At 37.1% G+C, this 22,796-nt stretch overlaps 4 protein-coding genes across 4 annotated transcripts; all 4 read right to left on the bottom strand.

Moving 5' to 3' along the window:
* Positions 1-4,890: 4,890 nt before the first annotated feature.
* Positions 4,891-7,350, bottom strand: LOC116133810 (junctophilin-1-like). Its single transcript, XM_031419491.1, has 3 exons — positions 6,160-7,350; positions 5,335-5,563; positions 4,891-5,224 (listed from the first exon to the last, which is right to left on the bottom strand). Exons 1-3 carry the CDS (start codon positions 7,065-7,067, stop codon positions 5,060-5,062), a joined length of 1,302 nt encoding a protein of 433 aa, XP_031275351.1. The 5' UTR covers positions 7,068-7,350; the 3' UTR covers positions 4,891-5,059.
* A 1,236-nt stretch (positions 7,351-8,586) lies between these two features.
* LOC116133818 (junctophilin-1-like) lies at positions 8,587-11,031 on the bottom strand. Its single transcript, XM_031419501.1, has 3 exons — positions 9,854-11,031; positions 9,029-9,257; positions 8,587-8,918 (listed from the first exon to the last, which is right to left on the bottom strand). Exons 1-3 carry the CDS (start codon positions 10,759-10,761, stop codon positions 8,754-8,756), a joined length of 1,302 nt encoding a protein of 433 aa, XP_031275361.1. The 5' UTR covers positions 10,762-11,031; the 3' UTR covers positions 8,587-8,753.
* A 2,678-nt stretch (positions 11,032-13,709) lies between these two features.
* On the bottom strand, positions 13,710-16,608 carry LOC116133805 (probable N-succinyldiaminopimelate aminotransferase DapC). The gene is made up of 2 exons (XM_031419487.1): positions 16,334-16,608; positions 13,710-15,070 (listed from the first exon to the last, which is right to left on the bottom strand). Exons 1-2 carry the CDS (start codon positions 16,544-16,546, stop codon positions 13,919-13,921), a joined length of 1,365 nt encoding a protein of 454 aa, XP_031275347.1. The 5' UTR covers positions 16,547-16,608; the 3' UTR covers positions 13,710-13,918.
* Positions 16,609-18,698: 2,090 nt separating this feature from the next.
* LOC116133868 (nodulation-signaling pathway 2 protein-like) lies at positions 18,699-20,419 on the bottom strand. Its single transcript, XM_031419541.1, has one exon. The coding sequence runs from the start codon at positions 20,359-20,361 to the stop codon at positions 18,868-18,870; it is 1,494 nt and encodes a 497-aa protein (XP_031275401.1). The 5' UTR covers positions 20,362-20,419; the 3' UTR covers positions 18,699-18,867.
* Positions 20,420-22,796: the final 2,377 nt, after the last annotated feature.

The raw sequence follows: 22,796 nt of genomic DNA on the forward strand, positions 1-22,796 counted from the left end.
TTAGCACTGCATTAGAAAACATGTCTAACCACTTCATGTGCTGGTTCAAAGCATTTATGATTCCAAGAAATTATCAACCATTTTTCATCCCAATTTGAAGAAGGGTTTTATTTTTTATATATAATTTTTTTCAAGTGTTAGGTGATCTGACTCACTGCTCTGTCCTCCTGGATTGACCAATCTGTGCGTAAAATCTGATTGAATATATCGATTATTGATTTGGATAAAACCTTCCTGAATCAGCAACGGTGTTTATTATGATACCAAAAAGCAAACCACTTGTAATTAAGCTGAAGCTTCAGATGGAAATTATCGATAACCAATATGAGACTATGAGTAATGATCATAGCATAAGCAGGCGCAGAATCATAGATATCTGTGGATTGTGTATTGATTAAGTTGGACCCTGTAAGCAATTTATTTCACTTCCCCTTTCAGGGAAATTCTAATTTCTATATTCAGAATCAGTAATGATCTTTAACAGTGGTTTTTCAGTCTTCTGTAATGAATATTAATCATATATGCTGCTCAATTAACAATCAATTTCCACCTATATTTGGAAGGATAATTAATTACACAAGATTCCTTCCAAGCATTATTGTTATCTAATTCCCTTTAGCCGATCTAACGGGGTTGATAATGTTACAGACAAAATGGTTGTGGGGTTCATAAGCATAATTATCTAACCCGCCATTATCAGAAATATAATTTTGGCCCACCGAAAGTGTTAGTGCTGCAGCCGAATCAACCAGTAATCACAGTATATACTTTATTAATAGATTCAGACATTACTTGGCCTAAAGTTTTGAGTAAGTTGGTGAAGGTATCAACGTGTATGGTGATGCATGCAATTGAAAATAGTAATCTGAAAAGAATAACGTGTAGCGTTGAAAAAGGAAGGAAGGAAGACTCGGACTGGAAGAAACAATATTCAATAATACAATACAATAAAAACCTACCAGGCAGGCATTGCAGATAGATTTTTTTGACAAATGAGACACAAAAGTTAACCTCATAAATATTTTCTGAAACAAAAAGAGGGTCAACGCTATAAAAGTTTTGATTCATTCAATCAAACGGTTGTGAGATCAATTAATTGGAAAATGATTTGTATTAATACGACGCGGTTTGACTTTGGCGTACAAGGAGCTCCATCAACCTTGGCCACTGTGGAAATTTAAAAAAGAAAAGAATTTTATGCAACAAAAATGTGAATATATTTATTCAAGTCGGCTTGCACGCAACTCTGAACAACTGCATCATAATTAAAAAGTAGAATATAGAAATGGATTAAGGTTATCTTGCTCAATTTTGGTACACTACTTTGATAGAAGTAATGGTTAAAGTCATAAAGAGAGATTTTCATGACGTAAACCCATTACCTTAATTTCATTCATGCATCTAAAAAGGAGTAGGGAGAGCTTGAAAGAAAAATTTATGAAGCCACTCAATCTCAATCAACTAAACCTCACATTATTTAGTGCCCATATTTGCATTAAGTCAACAAAGGAGTACTGGATTAGGTGACTTAATCAAGTCACGGCTTCATAATTACTACCAGAAAATTAAGAAAGAGAACCAAAAGGAGAAGTTTGCTTCATTTGAATCATATTCATATATATTATCACAGTCACAGACAGCTTTGAATGATAAAGAGTAATTGCTATATGTATTATTTATATCACTTTCACTTTGGACTTCTTGCCTTGTAGACTCTACTTTTAAATTAATTGCTCAACAACAACGCAATCAAATTTGGACGGCAAATATTTCTAAACTATTAACTTTAGATGTCATGCGAAAGAATCAAGTGTTTGATTGGAACCGCTAAGAAATTTCAAAACTCGGTCAGAACCCTTGTGGTTCAAGGCGATTTTAACAAGGGTATTTGGTCAATGAGCTTCAAGACCAAGTTAAAATATATAATGGTTTCTGAGAAAAATATAAAAATTCATACAGATTTCTAACCTTACACAAATTAAGCAAGATATAGACACTTTCAAAAGGAATATTACCACTGCATATAATGAATATACTGTCTTACAACCACTATTTGATTGGCTTGATGATAAAAGAGTAAAAAGAAACACTACTAATAAAGATGGCTACTAGGGCTCTTATCCTGTCGGCAATTCCAAAGCTTCGGGAGATTAGTTGAAGTACGCGCAACATGACCTAATTGTTTTACAAAAGATGAAAAAATTATGCAAATGTTTGCCTTTTGTAAATAGAAATTGCTTCTATTTATAACATCACTTATTGTCTAGATACTGGAATTAGCTTTGGACTCCCACCCTTCATCAATATTAACTTTTCTAAGCTAGTTTACATTCAAGTATTTGAACTTGTTTGGTAAAGCAAATTTTCCCTCTTAGATGCTTTTATGATTTTATCAGAGCAGAAAAATAAGCATTTTTTATAGAGTAAAAATTTGACATCATAATTCAAAAAGTAGTTTAGAATATTAGGGCTTTTCCATGCTAATTATGGAACGTAAATACCAAGATGGTGAGTTCATTAAGATCCAACTTCATCATGGTTGAGTAAGTCTCAAGCAAAAGAGAGAAGCTGCAGCTATTGGTTATTCTTTTTCTATTTCTATAGTTGATATTTAAAATCAAAGACAGCAATTGACATGTTGCAGGGCACAAAACCAAAGCCAAAGCAAACCTTATAATCGATTCATTATGATGTGGCAGTATATGATTTGCAGTTATGATTTTTCCAGTATTGAATGGTTGTGAATGTTGAACTTATTAATATAAGTTAAATCTGCCGAACAGTAAAAGGTGAATGATTGATTCATTGATAAATTAGTTCTAGAATGAAGAGTTTAGGTTATATGAATAATCTGACTCAAAATCTATAGTGGGGGGTGGGGTAAGAGAGAGACGAAAACTCAAAGAGACTGATGGGACAAAAGATAAGGGAAATTCTGAGGTGATATAATGAATAATGAATGCAGGAACCAAACATGCCGCCTCTCTGAGTCTCTGTTATGATATTTGTATTTAAAATCTACAAAAGAATAAAAGAAAAAGAAGTTTAAAACTCAAATTTCTATACAGTGATGAGTGCCCCAAAGCGATATTAAATGAATGGAATTGGGCAAGTTAATGTGTCTTCCCAATGGCTTTATTTGTTTTATATATATATATATATATTCATGGGGACAAACTCCTCACCTTATGGCTTAGTTTTTAACAAACATTAAATGGGGATTCCCTCCAAGAAGTTTGACCACATCAGATAATTCAGATGAATGTAACAAAACCCTAAAAAAATATTTTAATTCAAGCATTGCTAAAGTGGTCAGCGATTTAACACTCCCAAGAAAAACAGATGAATACAACATGCTTATTATTAAATCATAGCTTAACCTATAACCTGGATTATTATTCTAGTAATGGTAGGGACATGCTAGAAGACATTATATACACAAACAAGAATAATCTTAGCAAAAACACTCCCTTCTCTCACTCTTTCTCCCTTTCTATTTTGACTATAAAAAATAGAGAGGTGCATGTTGGGAACAAGGCCAGGTCAGGGCTGAGGTAAACCAAAACCCCTCTGGGATTAGTCAAAAGCAGGAAGCAGAAATGATCTCATCACTTAACCCCAGAAAACCCCTCTGGTACTTTCCTGTTGGATTACTTTTATAAAACTTTATTACTCTCTGTGAAATGCATGTGGAGTGGTTGAAAGTTTGAGCTAAAAATGGATTTGAATCTTCGGTACCTAGCTGTAATAGCCAAAGTTAAACCAAGCAAGAAAAAGGATCTACATATATAGATATAGAATTGAAAATTCAAACATAAGAAAAGAAAGAGAGGGTTCTTTTATTATTTTTATGTTTATCTTTTAAAAAATTCAGATTGTGGATCCACTAGCATGCATAAAAAGTTACTGTATTATCATAAAGACAAGAACCCACCAGCAGGTCCACAACCTCATGTGCTTATATGTACTGAATAATGTCAAATGACCCAACATTATCCTACATGAAGAAGGATGGCACATGCCTTCTTATGCTTAAACTAATGAAATATATATAGGCATCTAAATTTTAGTAATGGTGGTGACTATGAGTCACACTACATGTATAGAATGAGATTAAATATAGCCTGTCTTATACAAGACAATTATATAGCATAGGACATCTGCTGACAGGTTTAAATGAAAAGGGCAAAGTGTGATGGCTTAGATCTTTCACATCTTATCATGTCGACTTTCTGTGATTTGAGTATGGGTATAGTTGTTTGAGAAGTTCTTTGAACAGACAGTGTTAAGCGAACAAACAAGAATATCAGGATATTTTTAAGTTTAAATTCAGGAAAATCCGACTCTATTATGTGTCTTATCTCAAGGAGTTTTGGCTAAAAATTTATGGGTTGTCATGTGAGGTGTGAAGAAAATATGATGTAATTTTCACTTCTGCTAAAAGAGTTGACTGGGAGATGAAACTCAACTATCAGAAACTTAAAAGATATTTGCTTTACGGAAAGCGAAAAAGTTCTTTAACAAGGTAAAAAGCAGAGAAAGCATTTACTATAACTTATACTGTATTTCTTGATTTATAGGTCACAAATTACATTCTGTTTATCCCAATTCTGGTTCTGAGTTGGAATGCCAATTTGTCTCCCAACAAAGCATTCTTTTTAAAACTTGCAGCCTTCTCAATTATTTGAGAAAAGGTCCCAAAGCCAAAATTGCAGATAAGGCTTCCATATGGTAGTTGTTGATGAATGATGATATGCTTAAACAGACAAGATGGAAACAAACCTATGACTCCACATTGCTTTGAAAGACACAATAATTGAGTTCCATGAAACAACTCCACATAACTTCTCAACTGAATGGAATAACAGACAAAATACAAAAACAAAACTATTGACCATTCATCTTCCATTCATTTACAGGGTTTATATACAAGTTACAGTGTGATCAAAGATACCTCAAACATACTCTGTCAACCTCTGATAAGCTTTTGCTATACGGGTTGACCTCTTCCAGGTACATAAAATTAGTAAAATTTACACTTTGCAAAAAAGCTAAATTCCTAAACATCTGTATCACAAAATTTACCATCCATCCGGTTCTGGACAGCTTTGACAGCAGCAACTCTAGCAGCAGTGGCCGCTCTATTTGCGGCCAGCACTGCCTTGTTCACCTGTTCATCCACCCGGCGTAGGTGAATGGCATTCTCAGCAGCTTTTCTAGCACCCTACAATTTAAGAACCAAAATATATGATGAGAGACTGGGTTGAGTAACAACTTGTCATGCTACCATTAAGAGGTAATGTCTATTGAACAAGTAAATGACAGATACAATACCTGAACTGCTCTAAGTACTGCATCCGTATGTGGGGGAAGAGGGGTCTTGAGGCTGCCACAATCCCATTCTCCGCATCTTGTGTCACCATTGCGAAAAGTATACATGCCATAGCCTTGTTTACGGCCTTCATGCCATGATCCCTCGTAACAGTGGCCATTAGCAAAGTGATAAACACCAAATCCATGGACTTTGTCCCCAAAATATTCTCCAGAATATCGATCTCCATTTCTACAAAGACATCAAATTTACAGTTAGAACAGAGATTCACAATGAGATTATTTATAAATCCAGAATATCAAATTAAAAGGACATCTGCCTTGTAGCATAAATTTAAGCAATACAATAACGAAAATAAAGAAGCAGAACAGACTAAAGTATCGTTAAAAAAAAAAAAAAGTCATAATCCTTTCTTAGTATTACTCTGGCAACGAAGGCAAATCGGAGTTTTTATTGCCAGGAATAATCAATAATATAAACAATCTGAGACACAATATCAGAAAATTAAACAAAAATTCCGAGCATTTATCTCCGGACAATCCAAGAAAACAATGTGGAACACTGAAACAATTAACAGATCCCTGTTTTATTCCAATTATAGTAAATTCCATATGTATAATGTTAAATCTTTCTAAATCATTCCGCAACATCAAATCTTGGAATCATCAAAATTTAAGAACCGTTAAATACCGTAATGAAAAAATAATCATTAACAGACCAAAATAGAAACCCCAACAATCAAGATCACAATTAAAATCGAACAAAAAAATTTAGTCTTCTATAACCATGAAAACAAATCAAGAATGAAAAAGCAAGAGAAAATATACCTGAAATGGTAGTGACCAAGGCCATGTTTGACACCGCATTTGAATTCACCCACATAAGAGCTCCCATCAGCACAAGTCTGAACACCAACACCATGGCTCTGCCCATTACACCATTGTCCGGCATAAGAATCGCCGGTATAAAACCTATAAACACCATATCCGTGCCTCAACCCTTGCCTATATTGCCCTTTATATCTACTCCCTCTCGCCCAGCTCTCTATGCCATATCCATCATACTTCCCATCAACCCACTCTCCTTCATATCTCCCATTCACAAAGTAATTATATACCCCGCTTCCATTACACTTCCCTTTGTGAAACTCTCCTTCGTAGAAATCTCCGTTGCTGTAAAACTCCACCCCTTCACGCACAATCTTCTTCTTTACTTTCTCATTCCTTCGTCTCTCCACGTCTGACTCTCCAATGAACCATTGGATTGGTTTCGTTTGGTTTCTTGAAGTAAGTGTGAATCTTTTTGTGGTTTCTTGCGTTATTTGTCTGATTAATTTCTTGTTCTTGTTCGCCAAGAACAGAGTAATAGCTATAAAGATTAAAGCCAACAAGAGGTTCTCCGAGGTGGGGACTTCTTCTCTCTTCATGTTCAAAAAGTAAACGAGGAGAAAAAGAGAGAAGAGCGTGAAGAAGGAGAGGGAAGCCACTGCGAAAATGGGTAGAAACCGGGTCGACCCGGTTCGATTTGATGACCCGAGTTGTTTCCTTTTCTTTTCTTGTTTGAGTAACAATTCTTCTTCTTTCACTTTGCCTTCTTCTTCATCCATTTGCTCGTTGTGCATCTCAGCTTCGGTGACAGAGCTCAGACTGTGGATGGACGATCGGATGGTGGGTGACGACCGGAGAAGCGATGACTGGGTCCTAGTAAGCTTTGCTTGCGATTTCTGACCCTCCATTGGCCTAGGAGAATTCAATCTCTACGGTCCAATATACGTACAAACCTTCTTCTACTTTCTAATTTCTACTGAGCACTCCTGTAACGGGAGATTCTAATTCTAATGAGAAATAATCTTAAGACCATGACCGGCGACATTAAGGACTGACACGTCAGAAGACGCTGAGCAAAAATGGCTGAGCTTTTCTAAGCAAAGAAGAAAGCTCGGACACAAAGAGAGATAATAGATATTAGATAGAGAAAGAGAGAGATTTTAGAAGTTTTGAAGAGATTAGTGAAGAGTCTGCAATTTGGACCGGGTTTTTGGGTATTTATGGTGTAACAGGGAGAGCGGGCGAGATTTAATCTCGATGGTCTGATGGGGATCTAACGGTTGGATTCAAGAAACGAAATTATAGTCGTTGGATTCGATACTTTTGGTCTTGGTCCTCACGGGAAGATCTGGTCGTCGGATCTGGATTCGGCCCGCCCCTTTTTGCTTTACTGTAGCAGGCCGGCACGTGCCACCACCATAGTTTGAAATTTTATATTAAGTGATTCTCGGGGCTATAAAGTTGAATAGCGGTATGGTCTTTTATAACCGATGTGCTTATATGTACTGAATAATGTCAAATGACCCAACATTATCCTACATGAAGAAGGATGGCACATGCCTTCTTATGCTTAAACTAATGAAATATATACAGGCATCTAAATTTTAGTAATGGTGGTGACTATGAGTCACACTACATGTATAGAATGAGATTAAATATAGCCTGTCTTATACAAGACAATTATATAGCATAGGACATCTGCTGACAGGTTTAAATGAAAAGGGCAAAGTGTGATGGCTTAGATCTTTCACATCTTATCATGTCGACTTTCTGTGATTTGAGTATGGGTATAGTTGTTTGAGAAGTTCTTTGAACAGATAGTGTTAAGCGAACAAACAAGAATATCAGGATATTTTTAAGTTTAAATTCAGGAAAATCCGACTCTATTATGTGTCTTATCTCAAGGAGTTTTGGCTAAAAATTTATGGGTTGTCATGTGAGGTGTGAAGAAATATCGATGTATTTTCACTTCTGCTAAAAGAGTTGACTGGAAGATGAAACTCAACTATCAGAAACTTAAAAGATATTTGCTTTACGGAAAGCGAAAAAGTTCTTTAACAAGGTAAAAAGCAGAGAAAGCATTTACTATGACATTCCGTATTTCTTGATTTATAGGTCACAAATTACATTCTGTTTATCCCAATTCTGGTTCTGAGTTGGAATGCCAATTTGTCTCCCAACAAAGCATTCTTTTTAAAATTTGCAGCCTCCTCAATTATTTGAGAAAAGGTCCCAAAGCCAAAATTGCAGATAAGGCTTCCATATGGTAGTTGTTGATGAATGATGATATGCTTAAACAGACAAGATGGAAACAAACCTATGACTCCACATTGCTTTGAAAGACACAATAATTGAGTTCCATGAAACAACTCCACATAATTTCTCAACTGAATGGAATAACAGACAAAATACAAAAACAAAACTATGGACCATTCATCTTCCATTCATTTACAGGGTTTATATACAAGTTACAGTGTGATCAAAGATACCTCAAACATACTCTGTCAACCTCTGATAAGCTTTTGCTATACGGGTTGACCTCTTCCAGGTACATAAAATTAGTAAAATTTACACTTTGCAAAAAAGCTAAATTCCTAAACATCTGTATCACAAAATTTACCATCCATCCGGTTCTGGACAGCTTTGACAGCAGCAACTCTAGCAGCAGTGGCCGCTCTATTTGCGGCCAGCACTGCCTTGTTCACCTGTTCATCCACCCGGCGTAGGTGAATGGCATTCTCAGCAGCTTTTCTAGCACCCTACAATTTAAGAACCAAAATATATGATGAGAGACTGGGTTGAGTAACAACTTGTCATGCTACCATTAAGAGGTAATGTCTATTGAACAAGTAAATGACAGATACAATACCTGAACTGCTCTAAGTACTGCATCCGTATGTGGGGGAAGAGGGGTCTTGAGGCTGCCACAATCCCATTCTCCGCATCTTGTGTCACCATTGCGAAAAGTATACATGCCATAGCCTTGTTTACGGCCTTCATGCCATGATCCCTCGTAACAGTGGCCATTAGCAAAGTGATAAACACCAAATCCATGGACTTTGTCCCCAAAATATTCTCCAGAATATCGATCTCCATTTCTACAAAGACATCAAATTTACAGTTAGAACAGAGATTCACAATGAGATTATTTATAAATCCAGAATATCAAATTAAAAGGACATCTGCCTTGTAGCATAAATTTAAGCAATACAATAACGAAAATAAAGAAGCAGAACAGACTAAAGTATCGTTAAAAAAAAAAAAAAGTCATAATCCTTTCTTAGTATTACTCTGGCAACGAAGGCAAATCGGAGTTTTTATTGCCAGGAATAATCAATAATATAAACAATCTGAGACACAATATCAGAAAATTAAACAAAAATTCCGAGCATTTATCTCCGGACAATCCAAGAAAACAATGTGGAACACTGAAACAATTAACAGATCCCTGTTTTATTCCAATTATAGTAAATTCCATATGTATAATGTTAAATCTTTCTAAATCATTCCGCAACATCAAATCTTGGAATCATCAAAATTTAAGAACCGTTAAATACCGTAATGAAAAAATAATCATTAACAGACCAAAATAGAAACCCCAACAATCAAGATCACAATGAAAATCGAACAAAAAAATTTAGTCTTCTATAACCATGAAAACAAATCAAGAATGAAAAAGCAAGAGAAACTATACCTGAAATGGTAGTGACCAAGGCCATGTTTGACACCGCATTTGAATTCACCCACATAAGAGCTCCCATCAGCACAAGTCTGAACACCAACACCATGGCTCTGCCCATTACACCATTGTCCGGCATAAGAATCCCCGGTATAAAACCTATAAACACCATATCCGTGCCTCAACCCTTGCCTATATTGCCCTTTATATCTACTCCCTCTCGCCCAGCTCTCTATGCCATATCCATCATACTTCCCATCAACCCACTCTCCTTCATATCTCCCATTCACAAAGTAATTATATACCCCGCTTCCATTACACTTCCCTTTGTGAAACTCTCCTTCGTAGAAATCTCCGTTGCTGTAAAACTCCACCCCTTCACGCACAATCTTCTTCTTTACTTTCTCATTCCTTCGTCTCTCCACGTCTGACTCTCCAATGAACCATTGGATTGGTTTCGTTTGGTTTCTTGAAGTAAGTGTGAATCTTTTTGTGGTTTCTTGCGTTATTTGTCTGATTAATTTCTTGTTCTTGTTCGCCAAGAACAGAGTAATAGCTATAAAGATTAAAGCCAACAAGAGGTTCTCCGAGGTGGGGACTTCTTCTCTCTTCATGTTCAAAAAGTAAACGAGGAGAAAAAGAGAGAAGAGCGTGAAGAAGGAGAGGGAAGCCACTGCGAAAATGGGTAGAAACCGGGTCGACCCGGTTCGATTTGATGACCCGAGTTGTTTCCTTTTCTTTTCTTGTTTGAGTAACAATTCTTCTTCTTTCACTTTGCCTTCTTCTTCATCCATTTGCTCGTTGTGCATCTCAGCTTCGGTGACAGAGCTCAGACTGTGGATGGACGATCGGATGGTGGGTGACGACCGGAGAAGCGATGACTGGGTCCTAGTAAGCTTTGCTTGCGATTTCTGACCCTCCATTGGCCTAGGAGAATTCAATCTCTACGGTCCAATATACGTACAAACCTTCTTCTACTTTCTAATTTCTACTGAGCACTCCTGTAACGGGAGATTCTAATTCTAATGAGAAATAATCTTAAGACCATGACCGGCGACATTAAGGACTGACACGTCAGAAGACGCTGAGCAAAAATGGCTGAGCTTTTCTAAGCAAAGAAGAAAGCTCGGACACAAAGAGAGATAATAGATATTAGATAGAGAAAGAGAGAGATTTTAGAAGTTTTGAAGAGATTAGTGAAGAGTCTGCAATTTGGACCGGGTTTTTGGGTATTTATGGTGTAACAGGGAGAGCGGGCGAGATTTAATCTCGATGGTCTGATGCGGATCTAACGGTTGGATTCAAGAAGCGAAATTATAGTCGTTGGATTCGATATTTTTGGTCTCGGTCCTCACGGGAAGATCTGGTCGTCGGATCTGGATTCGGCCCGCCCCTTTTTACTTTACTGTAGCAGGCCGGCACGTGCCACCACCATAGTTTGAAATTTTATATTAAGTGGTTCTCGGGGCTATAAAGTTGAATAGCGGTATGGTCGTTTATAACCGTTGATCTGGGAATTTGTTAGAGTGAAGATGGTCATTATTTTTGAATGGCTTAGATTGATTGAAATATAATTGAATATGTAGCCCAAATCAAACGTGATGACCTAAAAAAGCGTTGTTTATAATTTAGAAAAATCAAGTAATAAATAAAAGAAAATCATTTAAGAGATATTATTCTTTTGACTAAAAAAATAAATATAAATAAGAAATAGGATATTTCATGTAAATATAATATTTTTTTTTAATTTAGTTTTAAATTGTTATATTAAACAGATATTTCAACTCTATCATAATTATGAAAAAAAAACGTGTAAATAAATAAATTTTTATATTTATCTTAAACTTTATGATAACTGATTTACTTTATTAGGTAATAAGATTCGAGTGTATAGAAATTGAACCGTTGATTTGAAGGGTTAGGATCAGCCGGGTTTAACAAAAAAACAAGTTGTTGGGTTGTGATGTGGTGGAACGTGGAGTAGGGTAGGGTTTGTGTACTGTACGTGAGAAGATAAAGAAGGTAGATGGTTATTGGTTAGTTAAATGTGATGCGTGTTTGGGAGATATTATTACCTAAAAACTCATAAAAATTCAATTGACAAGCAGTTATACCAGACACCATGTAATTTACTGTTCTCATGTGATGCAGTCCCCTTCATAAAACAAATATTTACAATTACATGACCTTAATTTTAATAATATAGAGGAGAGTCCCGCAATAGTGGTTAACTATTAAAAATAATAAGATAAAAATGACAAATTTTAACCACTTGAACAAGGTGGAGGATCAGTATTTAAAAATAAATAAAAATTGTCATATACTTACGTATGTGTTAAACGTGTTTAAGTTTTATACAGTTGTCTTGGAAACCAACTTAAAATAAAATCTACAAGTTAATAAATCAAACACTTGTTTGGTTAAAGCTCTACGTACCTAGCTTTTGAAGATTAAAAGATCAAACCCTAATTAGGTTAATCAAATCAAGGATTATACATAATCTTAATTTACTAATAACTGTGAGTGATGTCGAGAGCTGTCCATTTCCCAAACTAAAATAAGTTTCGTAGTAAATTGCAATAATTCTTGGAAGGACGTGCAAAAGCAATAATAATTAATTTACAGATATAGCAATTAAGCAATGTTATTATCATAAAACCAACTAACCCCCACCCACCCACTCCCCCAAATTCTAGTTTAAATTTTAAATTATAATTAATTACTTTCTTAATCTTTAGTACTTGTAATTGAAATCCGTATATTATAACATAAAAAATTTTGAATCACAAAAAAGTTTTCTGGAGGCAGTGGGATTTGAGAGCTTTAACACCAGATTTTTTGTCCAATCATATATTATTAAGAGAAACCATAAGCTGACCAATTAACTCATGTTAAATCCGTTCCTCGCCTCAGTATCAATAGTTGATCTTTAATTAAAAGTAAGTATGGAGTAGGGTATAAATTATAATGCCTCAAAAAAGGTATTGGTGTAGTTTACAAAGAAACTTTCACATCACCTTTGGATCAATTTCTTTTTCTTCTAAAGGCAAATATTCTCCCAAGACTTACTTAAATTAAATAAAAGTTATGCATGGATTCATCTTTTAATTAACCCCTATATATGACGTACAACAATGACAATCAAATATTGAATCAAAATTATTGCAAACATTAAGGATATGTTTAGTGTGTGAAATTGTATAGTATTGCACAATACTACATAATTCCAAACCCTTGCATTGCAAAAACAGGGCTTGTGGCTGTAATGAAAGCTCCATGAGTCTTATTGTTAGAATATTCAGTCATTATGGTAGCAGACAAATGACAATGGATAATCTTCCCGGATGCCGAAACCAAACGAAAACCTGAAGAAACACCAAGTAGTCATCACAGACTTTGGTGTGCTACAAAGGGAGAGGGCCCAAAACCAGAGACTTTGGTGTGCTACAAAAGGTGAGAGCCCAGAACTAGCGGCAATGGATAATCCACCTTCTCAGCCTGTCGATGGGATGGCCGAGCCACCCAAAGAAGAGCTGTCCACTAAGGTTCCGCAAAGTGCAACCCCGTTAACTACTGGCTGCTGTATTTGGTGGCAAAACTTTGGCCGTGGAAATTATATAAATTCTACAGTTATCATTTTAACTTACCCCCACCAGCAAGTCTCTTTGAATCCAAAATGATACCTGTTAATTCCCGTCACCGTGTATTAAAATCTAAGTTTTTAATTTATTTTCTTTATTCATTGTAAATTATAGCCATAATTCATCACAATCCATGTACTCAAATGGAGACTACGGGTTGTTTTTCTCTCATACTTACTAAAAATACCATTTCTCTTTCAATTTCAAGAATAAATAATTAATTTTTTTTTCCCTTTTCTGCAAGCAAATTTAGTGAACATATAAACGCCTAAACAGCCAGCATTGCATCTTGATTTAAGATACAGAAAGCACAATTCTATTTATTCAAATGATATTTATTGTTCTGAGAATTAAAATAAACTAACATAAACCTGGAAATGCCAAGCATTATAATAAGAACATACTCCGACATAACTGAGTCCAAATAACTTAACAGCAGTCACTTTCTCTTCAGCTTCTCCTTCATCCTCTCAACTGCACTCCTCAAAGTTCCTTCATCTTTGCAAAAGGTGAACCTGACCAAATTCTTTCCCTCCTCTGGATTCAAGTAAAATACACCAGTTGGAATTGCCACAACACCGACTTCCTTGATCAGATATTCACAAAATGCAATATCCGTTTCCAGCCCAAAGGGAGTGTGATCTACAACCACAAAGTACGTGCCACTTGATGGGAATACCTTGAAACCAACAGCATTCAAGCCCTCCACCAAAATTGCCTTCTTAGCCATATAATCCTTCTTTAGCTCCACATAGTACGAGTCTGGGGCGTTAAGAGCTGCTGAAGCTGCCCACTGCATTGGAGTGGATGTAGCAAAAGTAAGGTAAGAGTGTGCCTGTCGCACTCCCCATGTCAGATGCGGAGGTGCTATTGCCCACCCAATTTTCCACCCTGTTAAAGAGAACGTCTTCCCTAGGGAATTCATAGTTACAGTCCTCTCATACATTCCAGGAAGAGAGGCTATAGAAATGTGATCCATTTCAAAAGCCAACTTATCATAGACTTCATCAGAAAAAACCAACACATCATTCTCAATGCAAAGGGATGCAATAACATCAAGTTCTTCCCAAGTGAACATCTTTCCAGTGGGGTTATGTGGAGTGTTCATAAGAATTGCACGAGTATTCTTTGAGATTGCGGACTTGAGCTCATTAATGGGGATAGCAAAATCAGGAGGGCGCAATGTGATGCATTTGATTTTGGCACCAGCCATGGAGAGGGTGGCTTCATAAGAATCATAAAAAGGAGCAAAAAGGATCACCTCATCACCAGGATTGATCAAACCTAATATGGTTGCAGCAATGGCTTCTGTGCACCCAGAGGTAACAGTGACTTCCTTTTCAGGGTCCACCACTAGTCCACTATCTTTCTTAAATCTGGCAGCAATTGCAGCATTAAACTCTGGAATTCCAAATCCACGGGCATATTGGTTCTTCCCATCCCTAATAGCCTGAATTGCTGCTTCTTTAACAAAATCTGGACCATCAAAGTTGGGGAAGCCCTGGCCAAGATTTATGGCTCCATGTTTGATAGCAAGCATACTCATTTGTGTAAAAATTGTAGTTTTGAATTTTTCCAAGCGCTGAGCAACCTGACAAGAGAGAGACCAACTTATTAGAAGAAAGAAACAATAAGAACAAAAGTTCAAGACTTTCTACTAATTTAGTTGACAGAGATGGAACTATGCTGAAGATTTTTCCTTTGTTCAGAATATTTACAACAATCATTAAACTGAAAAAAGCTCACAGTGGTTAACTTGATTAGGGTTCAGCAAAGAAAGCGAGAAACAGATCTTCATATAATAATTGTAGTATTGAAAGCACTGCATTATAGCATATTGCAATGTTTGATAAGGTCAAATGGCTCAAGATGATAGCCGGTAAAAGCTAACATGGCATCGTAACTTGTAAGAAGTATGCCCAAGGTTGCATAAGGCTCACAAGACTCGTAAATCAACGTACACTCAGTTTTGAAGAACTTAACCCAAATCCTCATCTAAAAGCAATATAAGGTAAGTCAAAATAACAGGAAGCAAAACTACGATCTACTAAAATAAAGAATGAGAAAACCCCCAATTTTTGTCCCATTTACATTCATGCAGCAAAAGTATAGCTGATTCAGAGATGAAAATGTAGAAAACATACAAGCATCTAACGTCTTCATATTACTAATAGGCACCACTAAAATACCAAAAGCTGTCAAAATTATATATCAAGTAAAACATAACGCAAAGCCTTAATAATTTCTATGTTGAAACTCAAAAATTTTGTTAAGGGAAAAGAGGAGGCATAAACTCAAAAAAGTCTCCAATATAACAATGTTGCATTGGATTATTCGAAATATAAAGATAATTATCAAATGAAGTTCCTCTTGATTATAACTCACAAACACACATAAAACAACAATTAAAACTCTAAACGAGCAACTCTATGCAGTGCCAATCAATCACAAGCTGGAGGAAATAGCACAGGTTGCTTCCCCTTTAGTTAGAGCTTTGATATTACAAAATATACGAGCAAAAGAACCTCGATTACCAAGAAAACTTACAATCAATTGGCACAATTAAACAAGTTCAAAGAAACAGCCATATAATGACATTCTTCTAGTCCAGTAGTACAAAAATCAGTTACTTAAATTCAAATAATCTTCCGGCCCAAATAGGATGAGCCATGAAGACATAGGCTTATACAAACATATTAACCAAACGCAAAATGAAACAATAAACATGCCATCAACAATGAAATCTAACAAAAATTTAAAAAAAAAAAATAATAGTAAAAATAAAAATTAGCCCAAACCCGCTTCAAAGCAGCTAAAAAAGAACTAAAATCAAGAGATTGACAACTGAGAACACCTGTACTGGCCGATTGCTGTTCTGGGTCGACACATTTTGTTGGGAAACGGCATCTTTCTGAGTGGAAACGCCGGACAAAGTCGCCATGAGAGTTGGGTAGCCGGTGGCTCTTTTAGTTTGAATAGGAGTAGGAATATTTAAATGACAATGCTTTGAAAGCGAAAGCAATGTTGAAGAATAAGAGCTTAAGGTGGGTGGTTTAACTTTAAGCATTTCAGATCATGTCCAGGTACACTGACTGTGCATGACCAAGAAGGGTGGAGTATCGATACTTGTGTTTTCGTGTACAGACTTGGGAAAGGCTTGTTTCATGCTGCTTTATGAGGCTAGATCTGGGCCATACTTTAGATAATGGGCTAAATCTTCAATTAATGGCTGATTAAGGTATTGGGCTTAAAATTTTATTTTTCAAAAAGTAAATTTATGAATAAAAATACTTTTTCTATAAAAGTTTAGGTGCTTTGGGGAACCAGGTTATAGGCTTCAGCATTCAATACTTTCAAGGAGAGAAGGTCAGGAATACTAGATATAAAATCCTTTTACCATTTCACTTATGTGTCGGCCCAACAGAGAGAGAGAGAGGTAGTGGCCTTCAATTCATTGATCAACTTAACTACACCTACAATCAACTATACTGTGAGTCTGAGTATTTTTTTTTTTTTTATCATCAGAGTATTCGGGTCAGTTTATGCGTATCTCAACTAATTTTTCGGAGTCTTGAAACTGTCAGTCGAATAAGAACCCTAGTAGTCATCTCTATTAGTGTCTGGAGGGATTTCAAATCAAGAGCTCATGAAACTTCATTTTACTTTTCTACCATTAGGCCTTCCAATTGTGGTTGTGAGTAGTTGTTATTATATACACATTTTGATATACTTAGTAGAACTTTCAAGATTATAGTTTATATGAAGACACATTCACAATTGGGAAATAAAAAAATATTTGTATATCTATATGACTCACTCACACCAATTTTAACCACCAATTGTATTTACATGTTACTAATGAGGATTAAAATATTACTTTAATAATGACTTGATCTTCGTATTAATTAACATCACCTGAGTCGCTACGTTGCGGCAACATTAATGATCTTTCTTTATTCTTTTGGAGTCTGATTTAAAATATCAAACATCTTTGAGCTGGGGCTTATGGCTGTCCCAAACTGTTGCAAATTGACTGTTAGTTGCATCATCGAACAGCCAATTAAAAATCAACAGGAACATTGTTAAGGATTTAGAAATCATATGATAAATAATTAAAGCAAAAGTTTATGACGAGGCATTAGAGATAATGAAGCATTACGTGTGATTGTGGGTGATTGATAAAGAAAGTAGGGTGTCATTTTTTAGGATGAATTACAGAAAATTACTTTTTGGGTGACATAATCTAAATTTAAAGAAAGCGAAATCTTCTTCAAAGTTGACAAACAAAACCAATATTGAACTTGTATTGAAAGGCACCATTTATTGTTATGTTAATCTCCTAATCAAGCTGAGACTTTACATTCAAAGAAAGGGATTTGCTAACCACTCCCTCTCTCTGTCTCGCATGTAACAAACAGTGAATTGTTCAGACATTTCCTTCACAAGTGCTTTGTTTATAGATCAGTAGTAGGAGGCAATTAAAAATATGTTATTATCAAATAATTATTAAAAATGCTCATTAATCCAACCATTTATTTGAAAGGTTTCATCATCAAATACAATATCCATTTTATCTTGTACTAAAAACTCCATCTATTGCATTAACATGTAAACTTGAGTACCCATTTATTTGAAGAACAATAAAAATAGGTTGACAAACCCATCTCACTAACGTTCTCTCACAAACGTGATGTGGCAGCTCACAATTGGTTAATAAGATTCATTATTGGACAGATATGACTTATTGTAAGCTGACCAATTACAAGCTACCACATCATGTTTATGAAAGAAAGTTAGCGAAAAGGCTGAACATAGTATTTACCTTATAAAGAAAGTTATTTCTTTCTTCTTCTTTTATAATCGAGGTATTTGGATTAGTTTACGCACACTTTAACTAATTTTCAAGACTCATTAAATACCCTACAAACCCAGAATAAGGAGACATAATTTTTTCTTCTTCTTTTAAGTAAGGAATTAGCTCAAAGTGTTTGGTTTTTCGGTGCTGAAATAGCAAGTAACAACCACATAAGAACGTCAGAGTACATAAAATGTTATGTGTACTCTAAAAAAGAAGCGATTTGTGGTTGTGGCCATTCAAATCAAATACATTGCGGCAGTTAACTTGATTTAACAATAAAGAATGAATGAGAAATTCAAACCTCTTACAAACAATTGTACTTTTAAAAAATGCACCAATCACAACACAAACCATTCCGGAACTCGAAACTTCATTTGTATATAAGCCGCTCCATACTAACATAACACCAATCAACTAAAATTTAAGCTCCAAAATTCACAAACAGTACAACTCGGTGCTACGTAGATTATAATACAAATGGTGGGCTTATTATAAAAACAATAATGACACTAAACAAACAAACTATTTTACTAATCTGAATCTGACGAAGAAGTCCACACTGACGCTGAAAGCAGACGCCTAGATTTCCATCCCAAAACCAGCCTATTATTGGCCAGTTCCTCCACCCGGTACCCATCATTGAACAGACCTAACAATAGTTTTGCCTGGCAATGATTGGCAAAACTTATATTAACGGCCTTAAACCCGACCCCACCCAACCACTCACCCCAAGAGCAACACTCCTCCCCTCCACGGTTCCGGTAGATCCGGGCCAATGACCCAGATATTCGGGGCCCCAAAAACACTCTTTCTACTAAGGCCCGGGCTCGGCTCTGCATTGGAAACCCTGCCTCTAGTGAATCATAAACCGCTGAATAATGATGCAATGAGTCCATGAAATGTCCGACGAACCCTCCATCTCCAATGGGTCCCGTTTCTTCTTCCACTAGAGTTACCAATCTCGGGTTTAGGGTCTTGGCTGCGGATAGAAAAGAGGAAATTGAATCCGGTGCCCGGTAACTGAAGTGGGGGAGATGTAACATGCAATTAACAATCAACGCCTCTCCCCTGACCAATTTCAAAGCTGATGGTTTAAATGTCTCGTCAGAGTCCAACCTACACTGATGAAAAGAAAAAGGTTGACCGATTGAAGCTGCGAATGCAACCAAACGACGACCCGTTTCTTGAACGGTCCCGATCGACCGGCGCCCACTTCCGCCTCTTGATAAAGCGGTGATCCGAAGATGTGGGGCCGGTGGGCCATCCTTTCTGGACACCAAAGCCTGCATCAGGGAAGCCCATTGGATCCCTTCCATGATATCATAATCCACTATGTGGACTCTCCTATCATTGGCTACGGCTTCAAGAATCGCTTGATTGGCGGTGAAGTGACCGAACTTTACGTAAGGTGACATGTCTTGCAACAGCTGAAACGCGGCAAGCACGTCGTTTTGATGATGCTCGTCGCGATGGTGATGGTGGTACGGCCCGTTGGTTATCAGATGTTTACCATGCGCACCACCGGCGCCTTCTAGCAGACCTTGCAAGGCGTCGGTGAAATACGCCGCCAATCTTTCCATGTTGGTGCCGTCGTTAGGGGACACCAACTCCTTGAGCCGAACCAATATCACTCGAGCCAGTTCACGGCTCTTGTTAACGCCGGTTAGAGCCTCGGCAGCGGCCATCAAGAGATGGACCAACCTCAAGCCCTTGAAATCATCGCCGTTGGTTTCTTCATCCACGGCCATGGTGGTGTCAGTGGACACGGAGTTACTGGTTTCATTGTCAACTCGGGCAGGATTTAACCCAGAATCGTCCATCATGGAATCGATGAGGTCGTGAAAATCATCCTGGCCGCCTGATAAAGCTTCCCAGTCGACAACGGGGGACCAGTCGTTCCAGTTACAGGCCTGGCCGTCGTCAGAAGTGGTGGGGGTAGTAGTGGTAGTGGTGGTGGTGGTGGTGGAGCTGTAGCCGGAGAATTCGAGGTGAAGGAAGTCATCAAAGTCCATAGCCATAGCCATGGCTGAACTGAATATTGAAGTAAAGAGATGAAGTGAATGTGGCTGTGTATTGTGTTGGTTGTTATTGGTAATGGAGTATTGGGTATTATAATGAGAGATTGGAGGTATATAAAAAGAAAAGAGAAGGAGCTGGAACAAGAGACAGTGAAGGTGGGAAGTGATTGAGTTATTAAATTTTAATTAAGCAATTATAGATTAAGATGGGGCAGTAGATCCCTATGTTCCTTTGGTTTTATACACACTCTCCTGCGTCTTAATCAAATGTTCATCAATAATTAATCTCTATAGGATTTTTTTTAATGGTTTTCCCGCGCTTGCCACCAATAGCAATTAAGTACAAATATTAAATAGCCGTGTGTTACTGTTGAGGTAAGATTCCAATTGAACTGAGCGCAGAGTGCTAGTAATTGCGTTATTGTTTTGAGAATATTAAAATGGACCTCCATCCTTAGATCATGCTATGAATTTATTCATTTGAATTGATCATGCTATGAATTTATTCATTTGAATTGATCCAACATATTAATTATTAATAAAACATCATTAGATGACCTGTTGGTAAAAGAGCAAAACAAAGTTTATAAGCTTCAAAGTTCAAGTTCCTCCAAACACTGGTAGAAGTGCCTATTGGGACTTTTACCTAACCAACATTTTCAAAGTTTTAGTTAGGGTATATACAAACTGATTTAAACACAGGTATCCATTGGGACTCTTACCCGATCAATCATTTTAGGATTCTAAGGATTTAATTGAGATATACGTAAACTGACTTGAACACTTCCGATCATTATAGATTCATATCCATATCAAAAATTTAACATCTACAAAAGCAATCTTTCATGACATATTATATTAGATCAATTTGATTCCTTTCTACGTTTTTATATAATAAAAGGCCCAAAATCAATGTGTTAATTGGCAGTAATATAAATGACATCTGAAGCTATAGTCTAGACTCTAGAGCCTATCCTGTGGGAGGTATTTGGAACTTAAATTATGTCTAATACATTTCACGTGAAATAATGGACGAGTTAACTTATGGCAATAGAAGAAATTAACTAAGAGTGTTATGTCTGAAAAAGTAGGGCTGATGTCAAGCCTTATCAACATGGACAGTCAGAAATTAGGTAGATTCTGCAGCCATTTAGACGCAGCCACGTTGTATGCTGACATGAGCGACATGCTCCTGCCAGTGCAGTGGGTGTGTGCCAGACTGACAAAAGGCTAGAAATGGTCCACGTGTCTAATCCCTGCACAAAGCGAGGAAATCACTCAAGCAGGTCAGTAACGGGACACAATGAAGGATTTGCACGGCAATCTGACCCACTCATAGATTCAGTAATCATTAGCCCAATTTATCCCACTATAAATAGAGGGCTCCTCTCTCGTTTGTGAGATTAGCTAATTTTTCTCTGAAATAACATACATTCTCTCTCTCTCTCTCTCTCTCTCTCTCTCTCTCTCTCGTGTATTCACTTGTATTCTCTAAGCTATAAATCAGCTCGCTAAACAATACCTGATCTCATATATTAATACAATATCAGTGGACGTAGGATTCGCTTGTTTAAGCATCCGAACCACTTTAAATATTGTTCTTCATCCTTTATTCAATCCAATACCCCCATATACACGTGTATCTTCTAAGTCAGCTCAGTATTTCCCACATGTAATTAGTTGGTGTCAAAATCAAGCATCAATAGTTTGGCGCTAGAAGGAGGGCCTGATTTAGTAATTGTTCTTCATCAGGAGAATCTCTGACTAATCGGTCCCACTACAGTAAATGGCTCGCCGATTTGAATCTGAGCAAACCAATCATGGTGATGAGAAGATCCCCCAGGTACAAGAGGACACTTCTCCCGAGGTACCCTCAGTCCCACAAAATACCGTGGGGGATATCCCTTCAAGCTCACGGCTTGACTCAGCCGTCATGAGCTACCTGGAGAGGTTCAACAATAGTCTCCAAATGGTCAGCCAAAGGCTGGACTGGTTGGATCGGGTCGTATCACCCAAATTAAATAAGGCACCGCAAAAAACGGCTGTAGGTTACGTGAAAGCGCAGAAAAGGGCAAAAGCCCATGTCGTGTGCACTGCAGCGCCTGAAAGAAAGGGAAAGCAAGTGGCGCAAAATGGGCCTAGAGGCTCTAAGGGGCCAGCGAACACTAGTTGCACCTCGGGTAGAATACCCATGGCATTAAGGCTCGGTGACATGTCGCGACCTAAGCCATCCCATGCCACATCACGCGAGCACTCCTATAAAAGTTCAAGGCGAGGAGATTCCTATTATTGCCAAAGTGACGACTCCGATCGTCTCGCGCAGGAAGTTCCTACCGTCCCCAGGTCGGTTCACACCACCATGGAAGTCAGGGAGGTTCCCCAGACCATTTAGCGCCATCACATGACTCTAGCTAGCATGTGTCAAGATTGGCAGGAACTGC

This window comes from Pistacia vera, unplaced genomic scaffold (genome assembly GCF_008641045.1).
Source record: "Pistacia vera cultivar Batoury unplaced genomic scaffold, PisVer_v2 Contig276, whole genome shotgun sequence".
Lineage (NCBI taxonomy): Eukaryota > Viridiplantae > Streptophyta > Magnoliopsida > Sapindales > Anacardiaceae > Pistacia > Pistacia vera.